The 17,350-nt window shown below is 33.1% G+C and overlaps 2 protein-coding genes across 3 annotated transcripts; one reads left to right on the top strand and one right to left on the bottom strand.

Moving 5' to 3' along the window:
- The first annotated feature begins 661 nt into the window (after positions 1–661).
- LOC148192161 (inactive poly [ADP-ribose] polymerase RCD1-like) lies at positions 662–6,984 on the top strand. 2 transcript variants are annotated; one of them, XM_088100347.1, is made up of 8 exons: positions 668–989; positions 1,370–1,426; positions 3,020–4,287; positions 5,017–5,258; positions 5,597–5,673; positions 6,149–6,292; positions 6,377–6,472; positions 6,657–6,984. In XM_088100347.1, exons 3-8 carry the CDS (start codon positions 3,167–3,169, stop codon positions 6,702–6,704), a joined length of 1,728 nt encoding a protein of 575 aa, XP_087956473.1. In that variant the 5' UTR covers positions 668–989; positions 1,370–1,426; positions 3,020–3,166; the 3' UTR covers positions 6,705–6,984. The 2 variants fall into 2 exon arrangements, with proteins under 2 accessions (XP_087956474.1, XP_087956473.1); XM_088100348.1 differs by lacking the exons at positions 6,149–6,292; positions 6,377–6,472; positions 6,657–6,984 and adding an exon at positions 5,968–6,110 and having other exon boundaries at positions 662–989.
- A 4,899-nt stretch (positions 6,985–11,883) lies between these two features.
- Positions 11,884–15,643, bottom strand: LOC124838857 (putative inactive shikimate kinase like 2, chloroplastic). Its single transcript, XM_047314560.2, has 8 exons — positions 15,385–15,643; positions 14,403–14,593; positions 14,133–14,327; positions 13,797–13,858; positions 13,129–13,195; positions 12,926–13,044; positions 12,384–12,560; positions 11,884–12,161 (listed from the first exon to the last, which is right to left on the bottom strand). The coding sequence occupies exons 1-8, from the start codon at positions 15,592–15,594 to the stop codon at positions 12,052–12,054; spliced, it is 1,131 nt and encodes a 376-aa protein (XP_047170516.2). The 5' UTR covers positions 15,595–15,643; the 3' UTR covers positions 11,884–12,051.
- Positions 15,644–17,350: the final 1,707 nt, after the last annotated feature.

The following is a 17,350-nucleotide window of genomic DNA, read 5'->3' as shown; positions in this document are numbered from 1 at the left end:
ATTTCTTTAATTCCTTTTGCTCTAAACCTTTCCTTGAAATGAAGTTCATTGTTGATATCATGTGTATGCGGATATGTATGCAATAACAGTATAGTTGAGACAGTGGTTTATAACTTAATAATTGAACTTATCAAACACCGTCACTTTTATATGAAACAAATATCCTTCAATCTTTAATCTGTCATTAAACTTTGTCTATCAGTTAAGTTTTCTTTGAACTTTTCCTAATATTTTTAAGATCCCAACCTATTTTACTAAAACCAGTCTTTTAATACAAAATAAAGAGCATATTCATTACTGCTAAGATTTCATGAAATCACACCATCAAGGAAAATAAATTTAATATTTTAAATAATGAAAACTAAATAAAGGAAAACGAAAAAATTGCATAATTTTAATTTATTCATAAAATTAAAAGTACATTTATATAGTCAAACTGTTCATCATCACAGAAGAGACATGCCCTGTAACCTCTTAAAAAATATAATTATATTATTTTATATTAAAAAACGAGAGAAGATGTTCTAGAAAGACGTGAAGATATGGACGAGAGAATTGAGAAACAAGAAATCAGAAAAAGAAAAAAAATTGAAACGTGACAGATGGTGAGTCAGCAAGCAACACGGTCCAATAAAACGGAGGCTGTGAGGAAAGAGGGATAACAGCGGGTGATCATATGAAATCCTCAGTGTGAACCTTGTGGGGGTTTACTTGGAAAAGGGGTAGCGAGAAATTGCAGAATCTAGGGGAGACGCCTCCATTATCAGTTTTTTTCTACAGGCGTTGTTTTTACCTAACCCTACCATTTGCCGATCTTCCATTTAGGGTTTTTCGCTTCAAGCGAAGAACGGTGTAAATAGTATCCCTATCCCTCCGATGCACCAAGGGAATTGAAAATAGAGTAAAAGAAAAAAAAAACAAAAAAAGAGGTGAAAAATTTGTCTGTATTATATAGGTAATTCTGTTGTTTTGCATGTTTGTCCACTCAGGTAATTTCTGACGCTTCTCTGGATTTTTTTTCATTTGAATTTTTTTTATTCAGAATTTGAATATCTGCGAGGGTTTGAAATTTTTTTTGGTTCGTTTGACTTTTAGATTTAGGGCTGGGATTTAGTAGATCGGGCTTGGGTTTGGTTGTCCATGGTGTTTGAATAATATTTTCTGTTTATCTGTAATATTTGGGAGCTAATTTTGCTTTTAGAAGTAATATTGTTAGTTTTTTTTTTACCAGATGGTGTTTTAATTTGTTGATTATCGGTATAGTGTCTTTGGTTGTCGTTGACCACACGACTTTGCTTTATTATACAAATTTTCTTTTTATATAAATTTTTATGAATTTTATTTTTATTCTGTTAAATTCGATCATCAGGAGCAGAGCTGTTCCGGGGAAAAGCATGTACAGTAGGATCACTAAATGCAGTGCTGGGTATGCATAAATTTATTTAAATTCGTGTGTTTTATCAATTTCGAGGTATTTCTTAAGTTTGTTTGATTTGTGAACTTGTTGTTTAAAGTTATCTGTTATACGAGCAGCGGTACGAGGGATACAGCCTTTTATGTTAAATGACTTTGGTATCGGGTGCATTTGGAGGCCTTACATACGAAAAATCGTTATTTGATTTTGCTTCAAAGCCTGAGAGACGACCCTTTTCTAAATATAAGAAAAAAGAATTACTAGTGTGTTACATGGTGGAGCTTTGTCCAGATCACGTAATCTCGGAGTGTGTAATAATTTATCCTCAAATACGTCCTTTTAAAAGCCTGCTCACACATATTTTTATGCTCTATTAGTTAGTTTCAAGCATTAGTACTGGTTTGGTTTCTTAGTATCGTATAGCCCTTTCATTGATGGTGAAGAATAGATGTCTTGAGAGTTGAAATTTGTTTTCTCCAAAGGTTGCATTAGATTTTTCTGAGCAAAGTTAAAACTTGTATTTCCTGCATGACTTTTGCATCCAGTGCTCTGTAAATTAACTAAAGCTTCTCTGGCAGTTTTATGCAAGAGTTCAGTTTTTAGGTGTTTATTTTGTAGTCCTTTCTGTGAGGATAGGTAAAGTACAGTTGAAGCCAGGGAATGAGTTTGTTTTGGTGCCGGTGCCATGGAAACAGACACAGTAATTTTTCTGAGTTTATTTGGACTGTTTTAGTGAGTCTTTAAAATAATAAAATTGGGATCCTCTTGGAATTGATATTATTGTTTTTTATTCCCTACGTTATCTATTTATTGTTTGATGAACATTCTAATCATTAGCGTTTATTATTAGTCTCCTTACTGCTCTGATTGAATTTTGTGATATAATTAACTAGCATTGGCTTTTTAATAGGTCTAGACCTCAAGGTTATTTATGTTTTGCAAGACAACTGACCGATCTTTATGTTGTAAACTAAATATAAATAGTTTCAGGTTCTGCATTAATAAATCTTTTTTAGCTTTATTATAACATTTTATACATATTTTGAATTTGTATTTTCTCGAGTTTTGCAATTTTTGGTCTCCTAAATACAATTTGACATTGACACTAAAAAGTAATCCAGAAATATTTTGATGTAAATTTGGATAAATTCAGTTTAGAACTAATTAACATTACTGTGTTCATTGCATTTGTTTTGGGACTATTTTGAAGAAACTTTTCCTAAGTGCTTCACGGAATGGGAAGGAAAATAAATTTATTTAATAAGCTAATTTTGGGTCATAAAAAAGGTTTTCGTTTTCTTTTTTCTTGAAATGCTCACGGGAGAAGTTTATCCAAACATGCCCGGTTTTTAAAGCCTTTTGAGTATAAATTAGTTTACAGCGTTTTAGGTCTTGACTACTTTTTGTGTATTTTATAAGTTTCAGTATTATATTTTATTTAATTTTGTTGGTGATAGTACTATTGCAAGTGTTTCAGACTACTTGTTTTGTTATCCAGGAATGCTTTTATTATTTAACCCCTTGTTTTTTATTTGTCAACGTGTTAATTATGTGTTCATTATCCTATATATAAGTTCAATATTCTCAAAATTTTTAAACATTCAGGGATTGCCAAATATTCTTGATGTCACGGTCTTCACCATTGGCACCACAGTTTCTTTGAAACTGCTCAAGGTCTAGGTTTCTATTTACTGCTGCACCTGAGCTTTTTATATTTAAGCGTGTTTATAGATATTGGGCTAGTAGATAGAAATGGAAGCAAAAATCGCAAAGGTATCGGATAGGATTGCACTCAATCTGAAGCGCAAGCGAGCGGCCCGGTATGCTGCACATTTCAGTGGAGCTTCACAACCAATTTTGGGCCATTGGCCATCGTATGTGTCATCAACGAGCAGGGTTGCCAAACGGATGAGATTTGGTGGATGTAGAAACAAGTTGACAAACGCTGGTCCTCATATTGGGCAGTCTTTAGTTAGGCATTTTTCAAATTATAAAAAGAGTGGGAGACTGGTGCGTTTGATGTTCTATAGGAATGGTGAATGGCTTGACCTTCCTAAGGATGTTGTTGACTTGGTTAAGAAGGATCTTGAAGTCAAGAAGGTAGCTGTGGAGATAGAGTTAAATGGGTATCATCTTGTATTTGATTTTTTACATCTGCGCAAGGTGGACTTGAAAACTGGCTTGCAACAACCTATAGCTTGGATTGATGATGCAGGTCACTGCTTTTTCCCAGAAGTCTATACTTACTCTGACGAGGAACCTTACAATACCAATGAACAGGAAAATGGAAAAAGTCCCGACTCATATGCGTCTAACGAAATAAAACTACATTTAGAAGTTGAAATCAATGGAGTGGATCAATCCAGGTTGAGTGAGTGTAGTGGGGAGTCCAATGCTCTAGTTAAGGGTATTCAAATTGATACTAAACAAAATTATTGTCAATATGATGTAGAAGTTGAAGATAGCATTAACAAACAGGACTGCAGAAACGTTGGTGAAGCTATTCAGCACAATCAAGACATAGGTTTAGATGCTTATACTGAATCAATATATGGAAATTTGGATTTAAATTCTGTACAAAAGATGTTTCTCAAGGGAATGAGTAGTTTTGGCAGTTCTGATTCCGACATAATTGAGATTTACCACTGCTCAGGTGCGTCAATGCAAGCTCGGTTGGAGCTTTTCCAGAAGCAAGCTGAAATTACAAAAAAAATTCATGGGGAAGCAAACATTCGGTATGCTTGGCTTGCTTTTTCTAAAAGAGATCTGTCTACAATGATGGAGTATGGACTTGGTCATTGTGGACTATCTGGACCAAAGTGCACATATGGCATTGGTGTTCATCTTGCTGCTGCTTCCTGCCCTGATGCCAGGTTAGTTTTTATATCATGGACCTGGAAATATTCTTAATAGTGATGATAAATTTATTTGGCGTTTATACTTGATTGGCTAAGAGCAAGATGATTAATAGGGCATGGACATCTCATTTTAAGATTAAGGTTTACGGTTGACGAGCAAGTTAATCCTTTATTTTCTAATGCAACTGGTGACTAAAATCTATCTCTACTAAATTATAATTAGAGTAGTAGTCTCTGCATATTCGAATATATGTAAGAAACCTAAGGGGTATCATTTTTTTCTTTCACCCAGTTTTAACCTATACTTGGCTTATGTTATTTTTATCTTCTGCATTGTTTTTTCTTTGTAGTTTGCTTGACTTAATTATTTATATTTATATATTTCATAAAGATAAGCATTATTGTCCATGCATTAATAAAAGTTGAATACAGTCTTTTGGCATTAGGATTTCCTTCTGTAAAAATTTCATTACTTGTTCTGTAGTGGTCTTATGGAGTTTTATTCCTAACTGCTGCAATCATCTCTAATCAGTTTTTGATGCACCTTTTACATTAAGGGTGAAGTGATGACCTTCATGTTGTTCTTACTGTCACTGTTTTTTCCTTGTTACATACAAAGTTCTTTTACTTCTGTCCTAATATCATCTTTTTTTAACCAATTTATTAAGTTACTATTTGGTATTTATATTATATATTACACTATTGGAAGGCTTGGAGAATGATTCAATTTTTCCATTTGTGTAGTGTACGTTATTGTGATGTTGACGAAAATGGGGTTCGACACTTGGCCCTCTGTCGTGTAATAATGGGGAACATGGAGATTCTCTGTCCTGGCAGTGGTCAGTTTCAACCCAGTAGTTGTGAATATGATAGTGGGGTGGATGATATTCAGTGTCCGCGATACTATGTTGTGTGGAATATGAACATGAACACCCATATCTATCCCGAATTTGTTATTAGCTTCAAGGTCCCTTCTGATGCCGAAGGTGATACATTGTTCCTTTAGTTTGTTTTCCTTTTAACTGCTCATCTGAGCTTTCCTGGCATAAATAAGTTGTACATTTTAATATTGTCTAACTAGTAACTATGATATCTATGATTCTTTCTTTCCATTTGCATGGAAATCTTTACGAGATGTTAATATTCAGAAATAGTGTTTCATCTGTAGATTATTGATATCAACTTGAGGTCTATCTTACATTCATCAGATTAATTTCTTTACTCTGGTCAAATAGAAGAGCAGGGGTTTCTGCCCTTTAGCTCTTGTATGTATTAATATGATCCTTTTGTGCTGTGATCATTTATTCATGTTTCATTTTTACAGGTCATTTTTGTGGACATAAGGTTAATACAGCCTCTCGCAGTCCTCTTGGCCTCTCGGAGACATCCGCAATAGATAATGTAAGTTATTTGATATTTTAGTTTTGCATCTAATTCTTTTGCAGGTTTAAAATGTTATTAAACAATTTTTTAACTGTGGTTTTTGTATCTTAAAATTCCAATATTTTTTATGTTTTGATTTATTTCTTGATATGGTGAAATATGTAGATGATCTATTCTAAAAGAACAGTAGTAGTTTGCATAGTTTGATATTCCTTTATAGAAGCATTGCGTGTTCCACAAGGTTTTGCTACATAAGGTAGTCTTAAAGTTACAGGGTGGTGATTAAGGGCAGAAAGTTTGTTGTTATCGCAGCTTTGAATATTTAGTTCCTGCATAAACTTTATGGGGCTCAGGTCTGTTGGGAGAGAAACCTACCACATTTAGAGGTTTTATCATGCTTTTGAAAACTGTCTTATTTAAATCATGTATTGTTTTTATTTCCTATAAATACAGCATTATCCATATAATTTTGAAATGTTGGATACTTCCTTAGGGAAAAGCTCATAGTGTAGTTGCTAGCACTCCAAAAGTCCCGAAATCCCCTTGGATGCCTCTACCTGTGCTTTTTGCTGCTATCAGAAATCAGGTTCCGTCCAAGGATATGAATCATATCAAAACACATTATGAACAATTCAGGGTATGCAAAATAAGTTCCAGTTCATGTCCTTCTACTTTGATTGATGTAATAATATCACTAATATTTCATCATATTCTAATTCAGTCAAAGCAGATATCCCGGGATGATTTTGTGAAGATGCTGAGGTTAATAGTTGGAGACGCTCTGTTGAGAGCTACAATAAATGATCTTCAATACAAGGTACAGGTTTATTTTTAAAAATGAATTTGACTGACATCTTGTGATTGGTGATATACATTCTAAAGATATTACTTGCTGTTATGTATATTAGGCTATATTTTCATATTTCTTATTTCCTTTTTCTAATATTATTCTCATCTGCTATTTGGTTGTACCTCTTAAATGTTTGACTGACTTTTTGCAGATACCTTCTAATGGGGGATTAGATGACTCAATCAAGAAGGAAGGCTAAGGCTGTCTTCCTAATGGAAGATGAAGGTGGAGATCTTTGGCCTTGGAATTTAATATTGTAAACTTCTGGATAAATAAAAAAATGGAGTTGTGATATTGTTTCTCTAGGCAAACTTTCCTTTTCATTATTTCCTTATGTCATCCTCCTTTGGACCTGCTACCCATGTGCAACTGGAACTTCGTTAGAGTTTATTTTAATTTGTCTGTTGATTATATGCCTTGTCAATTTTCCACTTTCTGTTAGGTTTTTATACTTTACAATAAAAAACGAAAATTGGATATTCCCTATTTTCCCCCTTTCAAATTTCATAATTAGTTTACTTCTATTGTGGATTTGGTGTATTTAACGTCTTGTGATGTCAATGGTGTTTTTGAAGCATGTTAGGGATTTTTTTTACCTTCAATCTGCCTGGTGTAGACTGTTACTGATTTTATTCTTGAATGAAGGTGCCTAGCTTTTGGGCTGGTTGATCTGTTTGGAATACAAAGATTTAACATTGCTTCTGATTTTTCTGGGAATTGTATCTATTGATGACGCAGTTGTGGATTTATTTTCAAAAGAAAATTACGACTTCTGAGGTTGGGTTGAAGTTGACTCCTTGAGGTCAGATTTTTGTTGAAAGGGTTGTTCTTCAGATCATCGTTGCACTCTTCTATTCATTTCATCGTAAGCTTCCTAGATCATAATTATCACTTGACTACCTGATTTTTTGGCTGACTGGTTAGACAGTAATGCTGGTGTGTTTGTTAGTTCTTGTTTTTTTGGTAAATTACCTCACCAGCTCATTTGAGTTACTGTAGCTCTTTGTGGTGTAGTCTTGTTAAAACATTTTCTGGAATTGGCTTATTTTTGTGAAATAGTAATCAAACATACTTCTTAGCAATAAAAAACAGTGCTTACTCGTGCTTATGGGTCTTGTCGTACTAATGAAACGTACTTCTGACTGCATTTTATGTGCGAAAAATTTATAAATGAAAATCTATGATGTAATAAGACGTGAGAACTCCTTTTCGAGTGTTAAAGAGTGACGTAAGGATTGAGTCTTTCTCGCATCAAAAGTTCGTTGTCATTGCTTATAGAAGCTTTGGGAATTTGAGTCAGGAATTATCGCGCAGGTAATTCTTAGGTGTTATAAAGGGAAAATTAAGTTATCTAGGACTTTTATTAGAACGTGGCATAAAAAATTTCTTCTAGATCCTCTCTGATTAATAATCTATTTCTATGTTTGTGGAAAAAGCTCGAGAAAACCGATTTTAATATTTTTTTTTCCCGGGTGTCTGAATTTTTACATTTAAAATGTTTTATTCTACGAGATTCTGTAAGGAGACGATTCATGTTTATTTGATGATTCTCCTAAATCAGGTTAGCTTCCGTTCATATGGCATGATGTGAAGAAAAAAATTGGAGAGTGTACGGAGATTGCATTTAAGCAACAATTGCAATGCTAGGCTCATTTTTGAGAGGTCATAGGCATGGGCAATTCAAGTTTTGAACCAGCTCCCTAATGAAAACCCTATTATCCATAGTGTTAAAGTTTATTTTAGGTCTTGATTACTTTATATGCAATTGATGACAATGGGGAACGGAAATCTTTCTGACCCAATAATCAGATGGAAGCAATGGCTTCTGAGACTTGGTTCCACTTGAAGATAAATATAGTAAAGTATGATCATTTCGCAGATTCTTTTTTAGTCGTTGCTGGTTGACTCGTAGGTTTAAGGTGTGTTTGAATGAATGTTATATTGGGTGTATCATTCAGTTGAAGGTACTTGGAAACTATTTTAAATTAAACAAATACATTTAGTCGTAAGATAAGGAGTCATTAGCATTTAATAGGTGGTTCACAAATAGTGAACATGAAGAGTGTTATTATCTAGTTAGATTGTAAAGTGGTGGAAGAGAGAATTGTTGCCAAGGTCACGTAACGAGTTAGGATGTTCGTTAAATCTGCGCATACAATAACAAAACTTCCAAACTTGAGGTATTGTTACGTGACAAGAACGTGCAAATTTGTTGTGTAAAAGTATCATTTATGAATATATGAAATGATAAAAATAACAAATTAGAATGAATACTTTTCACAAAAATTACAAAAGAATATTTATTAAACTTAGCATTCTCAACAAAATACAAGAAATATATACATCAAGATTTACATTAATTTTATAACATGAAATAATAATACTGATATTTAATTCAGGGAAATGAACATTTTACAAAAATTGTCTAATAAAAATTGAAATTTATTTTGCGTTTGTTAATTTAAATAAACTTCGTCACTATAATCTTTTAAAATTGTCGAGTTTCTTTTACGAAAGAGTTTATCAAAAACAAAATTATTTATATTAAATACAACACATCAGAAACGTTTTTTGTTAAATAAAGTAAAGAAATCTCCACAAAATTCATGGGTGAATAATTTTTAAATCATATTAATAATAAATTAATATACCAGTTAGGAATGAACATGATAAATTCAAGTCTGAAGTAAAATTTAGTTTTAATTATTAGTTAAATAATTTAATTATCACAAAGCAATATGTTTTACAAAAAAACTAATGGCATGAAGTCTCGATTACATAATTTTGTTATAATCGAGGTTATTTAAAAAGGGTAGAAAAATCTCTCTTTTAAGTTAATTCATCTGCATATTAATATGAATTGATCGAAATTTAGCGATATTGTACATACACCTTTTATTTTCAATTAATTATCCTAAAAAGAATTAAAAAAAACGTAATCACACTAGACAGTGAATGTTTATAGCCTGTTAACAAAAATCCTATATTTTAAATAATAAGAGAAAAAAGTTGGACATATAATTTTTTTCAAATAATTAAATATATATATATATTATATATATATATATATATATATATATATTTCTTAAACTGAATTATAAAATATTTTATCATGAAAGGGATGTAATTAATTTTTTCAACAAACAATATAAAGACACATTTTTTATTTTTTTTAATTGTTTATAATAATAATAATAGGACTGGGAAAAAAGACATCCAATCCTTGAACAGCCAAAATCAGCTTGGAGTTGGTCTGCCATAAGCAACAGTAAGAGTCATGACAATATTTCATATCAATTTACTAGCTTTTTATAAAATATTTATAAAAGAATATAAAACATTCTAAAAATACACTCAACAAGGCAAATAATTTTCAAAACTTCAACTGATTAATTAATATCTCTAACTAAATAAATGATTGAAATTTATATACTTTTACATATTAAATTATTAAGGTTTAATACATAATTTGATCCCTAGTTTTAGATTTTTTATTTAAAGTCGTCCTACCTTTTAAAAAAGTTTAATAAGACCCTATATTTCGTTAAAAATGGTTCAAAATGGTCCTTTTAGCTTACGACATTAAAAACATAACGGTACAATTGCCTTTGGGCGAAAACTGAATGATGTGTACAGTTTTTGATTGTGTGGCAAGGAGAGGTTAATTAAGTTGGCAAGGTACATGGAAATGTTAAAAAAATGAAGTTATTAGGTAAAAGAAAGGATTAGGGTTTGTGCAAAATCATGTATAAAATCAGAAGCCCCAATTGCAATTTTCAAAATCACAATCTCAATTCACAATTCACAAAATCATGTGCAAAATCAGAAACCCTAATTACCAATTTGCAATTCACAAAAAATCAGAAACCCCGTCTCTCTCTCAACATTTCGGCAACCATCACCCCATTGTTGTCTTCTTTCTTCACCTCAAACACCCATAGCCAGAAAAAACTCATTCAAAGAGAGGGAAGAACATTGAATAATAATTGAGAAAAAGGGCTGGTGGTATCGTTGGTGGAGTTCCTGGCCAACAAGGCGCCTTGAAAAAGATGTAGCGATGTCGATGATCACGATAGGCTCCAACACTAACAACTTCACGCCTGGCTTACCCATCTCACTTAATTTGGAATTTATTTGTTCATAGATTGCTGTGTTAGAACCAATTTTGGTGGCTTATTTGGTAAATAACAAGGTGAATCTTTAAGAGGGATATACTGTAACTTTTTCAAATGGTGTAATGAAGAAAAGATTGACGAAAGAGATGGTGAAATTGTCAGAGAAAGGATAAAATTGTTAATTGGAGCTGTGTGTGTGTGTTGTTATTGTGGTGAATATTGTGACAATGTGGGTCTGTTTAGGTTAAAGCTCAATGTTTACGTTCAGGTGTAAGTGTTCATGTAATGTGAAGGTGAAGCTCAATCTTTACGTTCAGGTGTTTATAGTAATGTTAAATGTAGTTTCCCTTTAGTAAAAAAATGTGCAATGTGGTCCCATTTTCAATTTAAAACTATGTACTTTGGTCCAAAATGAATATCAACGAAAAAACACATGAATGATATATGGCTTAGTTTCCACCATTACTTTCCACCTCCATTCCACCATCTATGTCCACCTCCACTCCACCATCCACTTCCTCTCCACCATTACTTTCTACCTCCACTCCACCCTCTATTTTCATCTCAAAACCTAACCCTCAAATCCAACAACAAGAACATCAAGTAAGTAGGCTAAGGTTAGCAACACTTACCTCACGTACGTACGCTCTTCAAATTTCACCTTCAAGGAATCACTACACCACAGTAATTATAAGACCAGTTTCACCAGATTGTTAAACCCAGAATTCGCGATAAGATTCTTAGATAAGGGTAATTTGATTTAACCCATTTCGTTAAACCTAGCTGACGTCATTATATTTTCTTTTTAATTTACACATTCAAATATATCATATGTGTCACGTATTACAAAAACTTTACACATCAATTTTGGCCACGGAGGCAACTGTACCATTATGTTTTTAACACCGTAAACCAAAAGGACCATTTTGAACATTTTTTAACACAAAATATGGAGTCTGACTGAACTTTTTTAAAACGTAGGACGACTTTGAACAAAAACCCCTTAAGGACCAAATGATATATTAAACCAATTATTAATTATCTAATTGGATAAGAATTAAGACTATATATATCAAATGGTTATTTTTAAGTTAATAATTTTCCTTTTTAGACATTAACTACTTCCATAACAAAGTAATTTATGTAATTCATTATAAGTTATTAATTAATAAATATATTTAATTTTATAAAATTCCATTTTATATCAATTTCCAATTGCTTTAATCGAGTAAGTCCGCAGCAGTTCAAAAGCTGTATCACCAATTTTGCAACCAACAAGCCCTTAATTATGTTACACCATCCATCACATAGTTATCAAACTAAAGTGACTAGAATAACAGCATGAACAACAGAATCTATCACTTGTGTTACCTTTGTGGTAGACAAACTTGTATAAACAAATTACATGTTACTCACCAATTTCAAGCATCATCAATGAGTGCCAAGAGTTGTGTTACCTTCACTTGATGGATCCCAACCAGGGGGTTTGACATTTGGCCAATCACCACGACATCCCAATCTTATGTAGAGGCTTTTTTTACCTGCAATATGACACTGTCAAAGTCAATCTTGGGCAAATGAAAATTTTTCAGCTTTCCTTATTTCAATATGAAAATCTCCTTTTTCCACTTGTAATATGAAAATGCCCTCAGTCATTTTCACTTATATTTTTGTTCTTTTTCTTCTCATCTGTTACTGCTAATCCTTATTTTCAGTCTTTCCATTTCACCCCATGAAGTAACATCCGAATCTTCTACAAGTACCTGGAAGTTTCTTGTCTGACAGGATTAACTGTTTAAGGGCACTTAAACATGCTTGTGCTACACTTTTGGCATAAGCAGGATCCCAGCCTTGTAGCTTAACAACTACATCTGCATTTGTGTATGAAATTCTGCCATCTTTGACACTTTTGTGGGTCTCCTCCCTTGCAGAATCCTCATCTGCATTTCAAGTTTTCCAAATCATTTTAACTGAAAACATGCTGAAGCAACCATGCAAGTAAACATGCAGAGGAAGTGTAGGGAAGGAATCAAAAGAAAATGAAGGCAGAGGGAGGGCACAACATGAACAGTGAAATAAGATGTTTAGAAAAATTAAGGGAACGTTATAGGGAGTTACACATTGTAATCTCACACTTCCTTTATTATAAAACTTCCCCTCCTAAATCCACAACCTCAGTAGTAGTAAAAGTTTCTCCATGACTTTTAAGTTGAGGCTTTTGGTTCCCAATTTGAAGGTTCAAAACAGGGTTGCACTGAAGACAGATAACATGTGTAAAACAAAACTCAGATCGATCAACAATCACCTAGTGCTTCGGTCTGTGACAACCAGACAGTAAATCCTGCATAAAGATGTTGCCATTTATTAGCTCTTCCAGAAGCACCATGTTGCCCTCCTAATGTTGCAATCACTGCCCTAGCATGACTGGAAAACCACTCATGCAGCAAAAAATCTGTTAGGTCCCTATAACAAAATGATCCAGCAAATGAAATGAATCCATTGACTTACCTACTTATGCTTTCTAGTACAGTACTTTCTGCTTCTGCTACTGAGTCAGAGCCTTCGGCAAGCAGCCCTGGAATTCATTGCACTTGTTAATACACGAAAAACATAACATCTAAGTCACTTCAAATACTTAGATGCATGCACTTTTTATTTCCATATTCTCTGGTATTAAAACAAGACATAAACTGCAGCAAGGATAACGGAGGAAAAAAAGGAAAAAGATGATTTATATAAATGCGTTAAATGCAACTAAAGCTTCAAATAAACACAGATTTTTCAATCATAAGATTGTAGGAAAAACAAATTTTGTATTTTCCTTTTGTAACACATCTTCTGTCAACGAAAATAACGACCAAAATAGCTACAAAAACTGGCACTATCAGGTATCAGCATTTTCCAAAAGATGCTGACTGTTCATCTTCTAAAAAGAACAGTCGGGACATCCCTTTAATTTCAACAATTAGAGTGAGATGCACCTAAAATTTACGTAATCCTATTTTGTAAGACACCATAGAAGACACTTCTAAGATTGATCCCAGAGTACCTTTTAGTAGTATCAAACTACTAGTATAGAGAAACTTTAAGTCACTATGTTTGTCAGGAATCTGCAGCATGAGAAAAAAAATAGAAGGTTTTGTGAATAAGAAGCAAGGCATAGAAATGGCGCTCACATGAATCCACAGTCTGCTTGGTATATGTTTCCAGTAACTCTTTTGTGCTAAGTGGTGTGTACCTGAGAAGAACACCAAACACTAAAATTTATAACTCATTGATGAAAGTTACACACAAGTCACAGCATCAAACATTGAAGTGAATCCTTTGATATATAGTTTTGTATCCGTAAAAGCTGACTTAAGTTGTTAACATTTTATTATATCCACAGCTGGAAAACATATTCCCAGAAGTGATAACTGATTTATGTAAAACTAGAAACAAGATTTATATTTTAATGGACAGAAGATTCATATTGATAATTAAAATCACAGATGGACTAATGGTAATGGCACCCTAGACCAGTTGCCAGCTCTTGAGCCACTTTTTGGTTGATTTCTGTTGAATCACCAACAAGATATATTGATGTTCCTTGCAAGAGTTGTGAAGATCCTGCAGCAAGTGATTCCCACGACTCCATGATGTCAGGCCATTTCAAATCCGGGTCCTGTTTCTTGCAGTTCACGACAAGTTCGTCATCATCTATATACCTGTCCCAATCAGAAAAATCAACTAAGGCAAAAACTAGAAACATTTCTTTAGTACTTCCAAACACACAAACCAACCATATTGTTTCAGAGGATTTAATCCTATCAAAAAGAGGATTAGTTTCTATAAGTGTGATGGGAGCTCCTTGCCGCAACACTCTGATAGCTAATGAAGTATCGTGTGTATCAACTGATATGTCTCTGGAGCTTCGAATATCCAAACCTCCTATTTTTAGTCTTAACTCCACCTCTGCAGAACCATCGGAAAACTGCATTTTGAATTTGGTAACTGGCCAGTATCAAATATAACCAAACTCAAATGATAAAAACATGAAAAACTATCAAATCCCGTCCAGAACTGTCGATCTAATATCCACCCCAACAGTTAACCATTTTTAAGGTACAGTTAACCATCAATAAAACATATCAATAAAGTTAAACACTAATACACTAACTAACCTCTGAAGTGTATTTAACCATTAACACCACAGGTACGTACAGAATTGTATACAATCACACTTGTTTACTCTTAAATACATGCACTTGCGAAACATATTTAACCATTAGAGTCATCGAAACATGTATATGAGTATAAATTGATAATTGTAGACACACATTCGTTTACCCTTAACAACTTGCTATGCAAAATTAGCCGCCATTAGACATGTCAGTGAACTCCTACCATAACAGAAGTAACCCTTGTAAGGCATATATATAACCAGCATTATTAGAATCACATTCCTTTACTCTATCTGCATACCTCACCTTACAAGAATTGAGTTAGGCTTAAAACTCACTTACTTTCTAATACTTGTAAAGAAAACCGAAACTAATAACCTACTTTGTGATGAACTAATAACTACGTGTGACGGGTAGAAGCTGGGTGAAGAGTTCGCATGTGACAAAGTGTGAGAGACAAAGAATAAACTAAATTAACGGACAAATGACAACATAGTCAACTACCCTTTTTTTTCATTTTCGAAAAGAAAACGAATTTAACTATTTTGATGTTTTTGTTTTGCTTTTGATGGAGGAAAGAGAAAAAGGGTATCGATGTTACCTCGTAGGTGGTTGTGGAGACGGGGGCGATGGAGGAGCACCTGCAGGAATGGAGAGGAAGATATTGTTTTTGAGAAAGAGAAGAAGAAGAAGAAGAAATAGGAGAGAGGGAAAATGATGTGAGTGACAACACATTGGGTTTGAAAAGAGAGAAGTTGAGGTTTGTGTGGTTTGGGAAGAGATAGCGGAGACGAAGAGGAGCAACTGCCATTGCAGATAACAATACTAGGATGCTTGCTGCCCCTTTGTTTTTTTTTTTCCTGTAGTTGGTTCCTCCCTACTTTTGGACTTGGGCTGCTTCTAGTAACCCCATAATTACTTTATCATTCAGGCTTGGGCTATATTTCTGTAAGAGTTTTTAAGATAAAAAAGGGAAAAATTATTTTTTTATATATAAATTAATTTATAGAAACTTTACGAATAATTTATACAAAAATATTTTTTGTTTTTCTTTCCCATATGCTTGTTCAAATAAGTCTTGGGATATATCTGAACCAATTTATTTGTAATTATTTTTAAGAAAGAATAAAAATTACTCATCTTTAAGTTAAAATTAATTTTTGGAAAAATAATTTTTATTTTATTTCTCTTAAAATGAGCTTAAGGATAAATTTATCTAAATGTACTTTTTTTTAAAAGGAATTTTTTTCTAAAAGCATTATTTTATTTTTTAAAAGATTAACATATTTTATGTAGACTCATTTTAGTTTTGGAAAAGATTTAATTTTAATTTTTTGACTATTTCTTTTTTATAATATTTTATTTTCCTTTTATATATTGACGTACCTTTTCTGGATAGTGTAACCATGTCATTTGTCTTAATCATAAGATTCCTGCACTTTGTTTCTTCCCCAGAACACACACGTCTTTATTTTATTCCTAAATTTGGGCCCAAACAAATCCCTTATGGTCAGTTACACGGGCCTATCTAAATAGGGACGCAAGTTTGGGCCAGGATTGTTGGGCTAACAGGGTTTATCTGTCTGTTCAACAATTCTGTGTCAGAGGCCGAGGTTCCTTTCATATAAGAAAACTTTATTAATAAAAAAAAGATTATGTGCTATAAAAAAAAGAGAGCAGGAATCTGTAATTTGAAAAAATGAAAGGTGTTTTTAATATTTTTGTCCTTAATCTGGGCTTTTAATTTTTTGCTTGATACTCTTTGTCATCCACTTGAATTTGACTGTTAGAATAATATTCAGTGTTTAAATTATTCACTCCATGCTTTTACATGACATTATAAAAGGAGAAGAATCGGAATCTGAAAATATGTTTGGTCAGCAAGAATATCTTCCGTGGAGATTTTGGGGAAAATGATATGGATGTAGTTAGGTAGTGGAAGGTGAATTATAATATTGTACTTAGAGTTTAAAATAAATGGATGTGACGTAGACATATATAGGGCTGTTGGTAATGAATGGGTGATATTTAATTATTGAGAGAAAATGGACCCATTGTAAGTGACTTAATAAACATTGGCATGGGAGTCAACCGTGGTGAGTTATGTTAGTCACACGCATAAGAGACAAGGGAGTGCGGACTGCAAAGAAATGTTAAGATGAGAAAAAGAATAAATTTTGAATATTGAAGGATGGAGGCTCTGACATGGATGTCTGAAATGCTTGGCAAATCTTGGTGTTCTCAGGAACTTAGGCTTCTCTTCTCTTGAGTGAGTGTGTTACTTAAGAACAATAATAGTATTATTATTATAGGGGAGAAACAGTGGTCCAGATAAAAAATGAGAATAGAGAGAGAGAGAGAGAAGAAAAAGTATATTGCTATATATTAGATGGGCAAAGCATTGGTGTCATTGTTGTCGCACAACAGAGATAAAATGTTTGAGCAAAGGTCACATCGTGCTGTGGCCAAAAGCATTAAAAGGAAGTAATTATGAATGAATGATTCACAGTTCAGACTCTTTGGGATAAAGATAAAGTCATCACTGACGCTGTCTGCTGACACCTTTC

Source organism: Vigna umbellata, chromosome 10 (assembly GCF_029865625.1).
Source record: "Vigna umbellata cultivar VRB3 chromosome 10, Vumbellata_1.0, whole genome shotgun sequence".
NCBI lineage: Eukaryota > Viridiplantae > Streptophyta > Magnoliopsida > Fabales > Fabaceae > Vigna > Vigna umbellata.
This window is presented reverse-complemented; position numbering and strand designations above follow the sequence as displayed.

What these genes read in the sequence shown, in the direction of transcription:
- LOC148192161 (XM_088100347.1), top strand. Translation starts at nt 3,167, where the DNA reads ATGGAAGCAAAAATCGCAAAGGTATCGGATAGGATTGCACTCAATCTG. An exon ending in GGTCCCTTCTGATGCCGAAG is followed by an intron (nt 5,259 to 5,596) that starts GTGATACATTGT and finishes TCATTTTTACAG; the next exon opens with GTCATTTTTGTGGACATAAG. An exon ending in CACATTATGAACAATTCAGG is followed by an intron (nt 6,293 to 6,376) that starts GTATGCAAAATA and finishes ATTCTAATTCAG; the next exon opens with TCAAAGCAGATATCCCGGGA.
- LOC124838857 (XM_047314560.2), bottom strand. Translation starts at nt 15,594, where the DNA reads ATGGCAGTTGCTCCTCTTCGTCTCCGCTATCTCTTCCCAAACCACACA. An exon ending in AAATCCTCTGAAACAATATG is followed by an intron (nt 14,328 to 14,402) that starts GTTGGTTTGTGT and finishes TGATTGGGACAG; the next exon opens with GTATATAGATGATGACGAAC. An exon ending in GTACTAGAAAGCATAAGTAG is followed by an intron (nt 13,045 to 13,128) that starts GTAAGTCAATGG and finishes GTGGTTTTCCAG; the next exon opens with TCATGCTAGGGCAGTGATTG.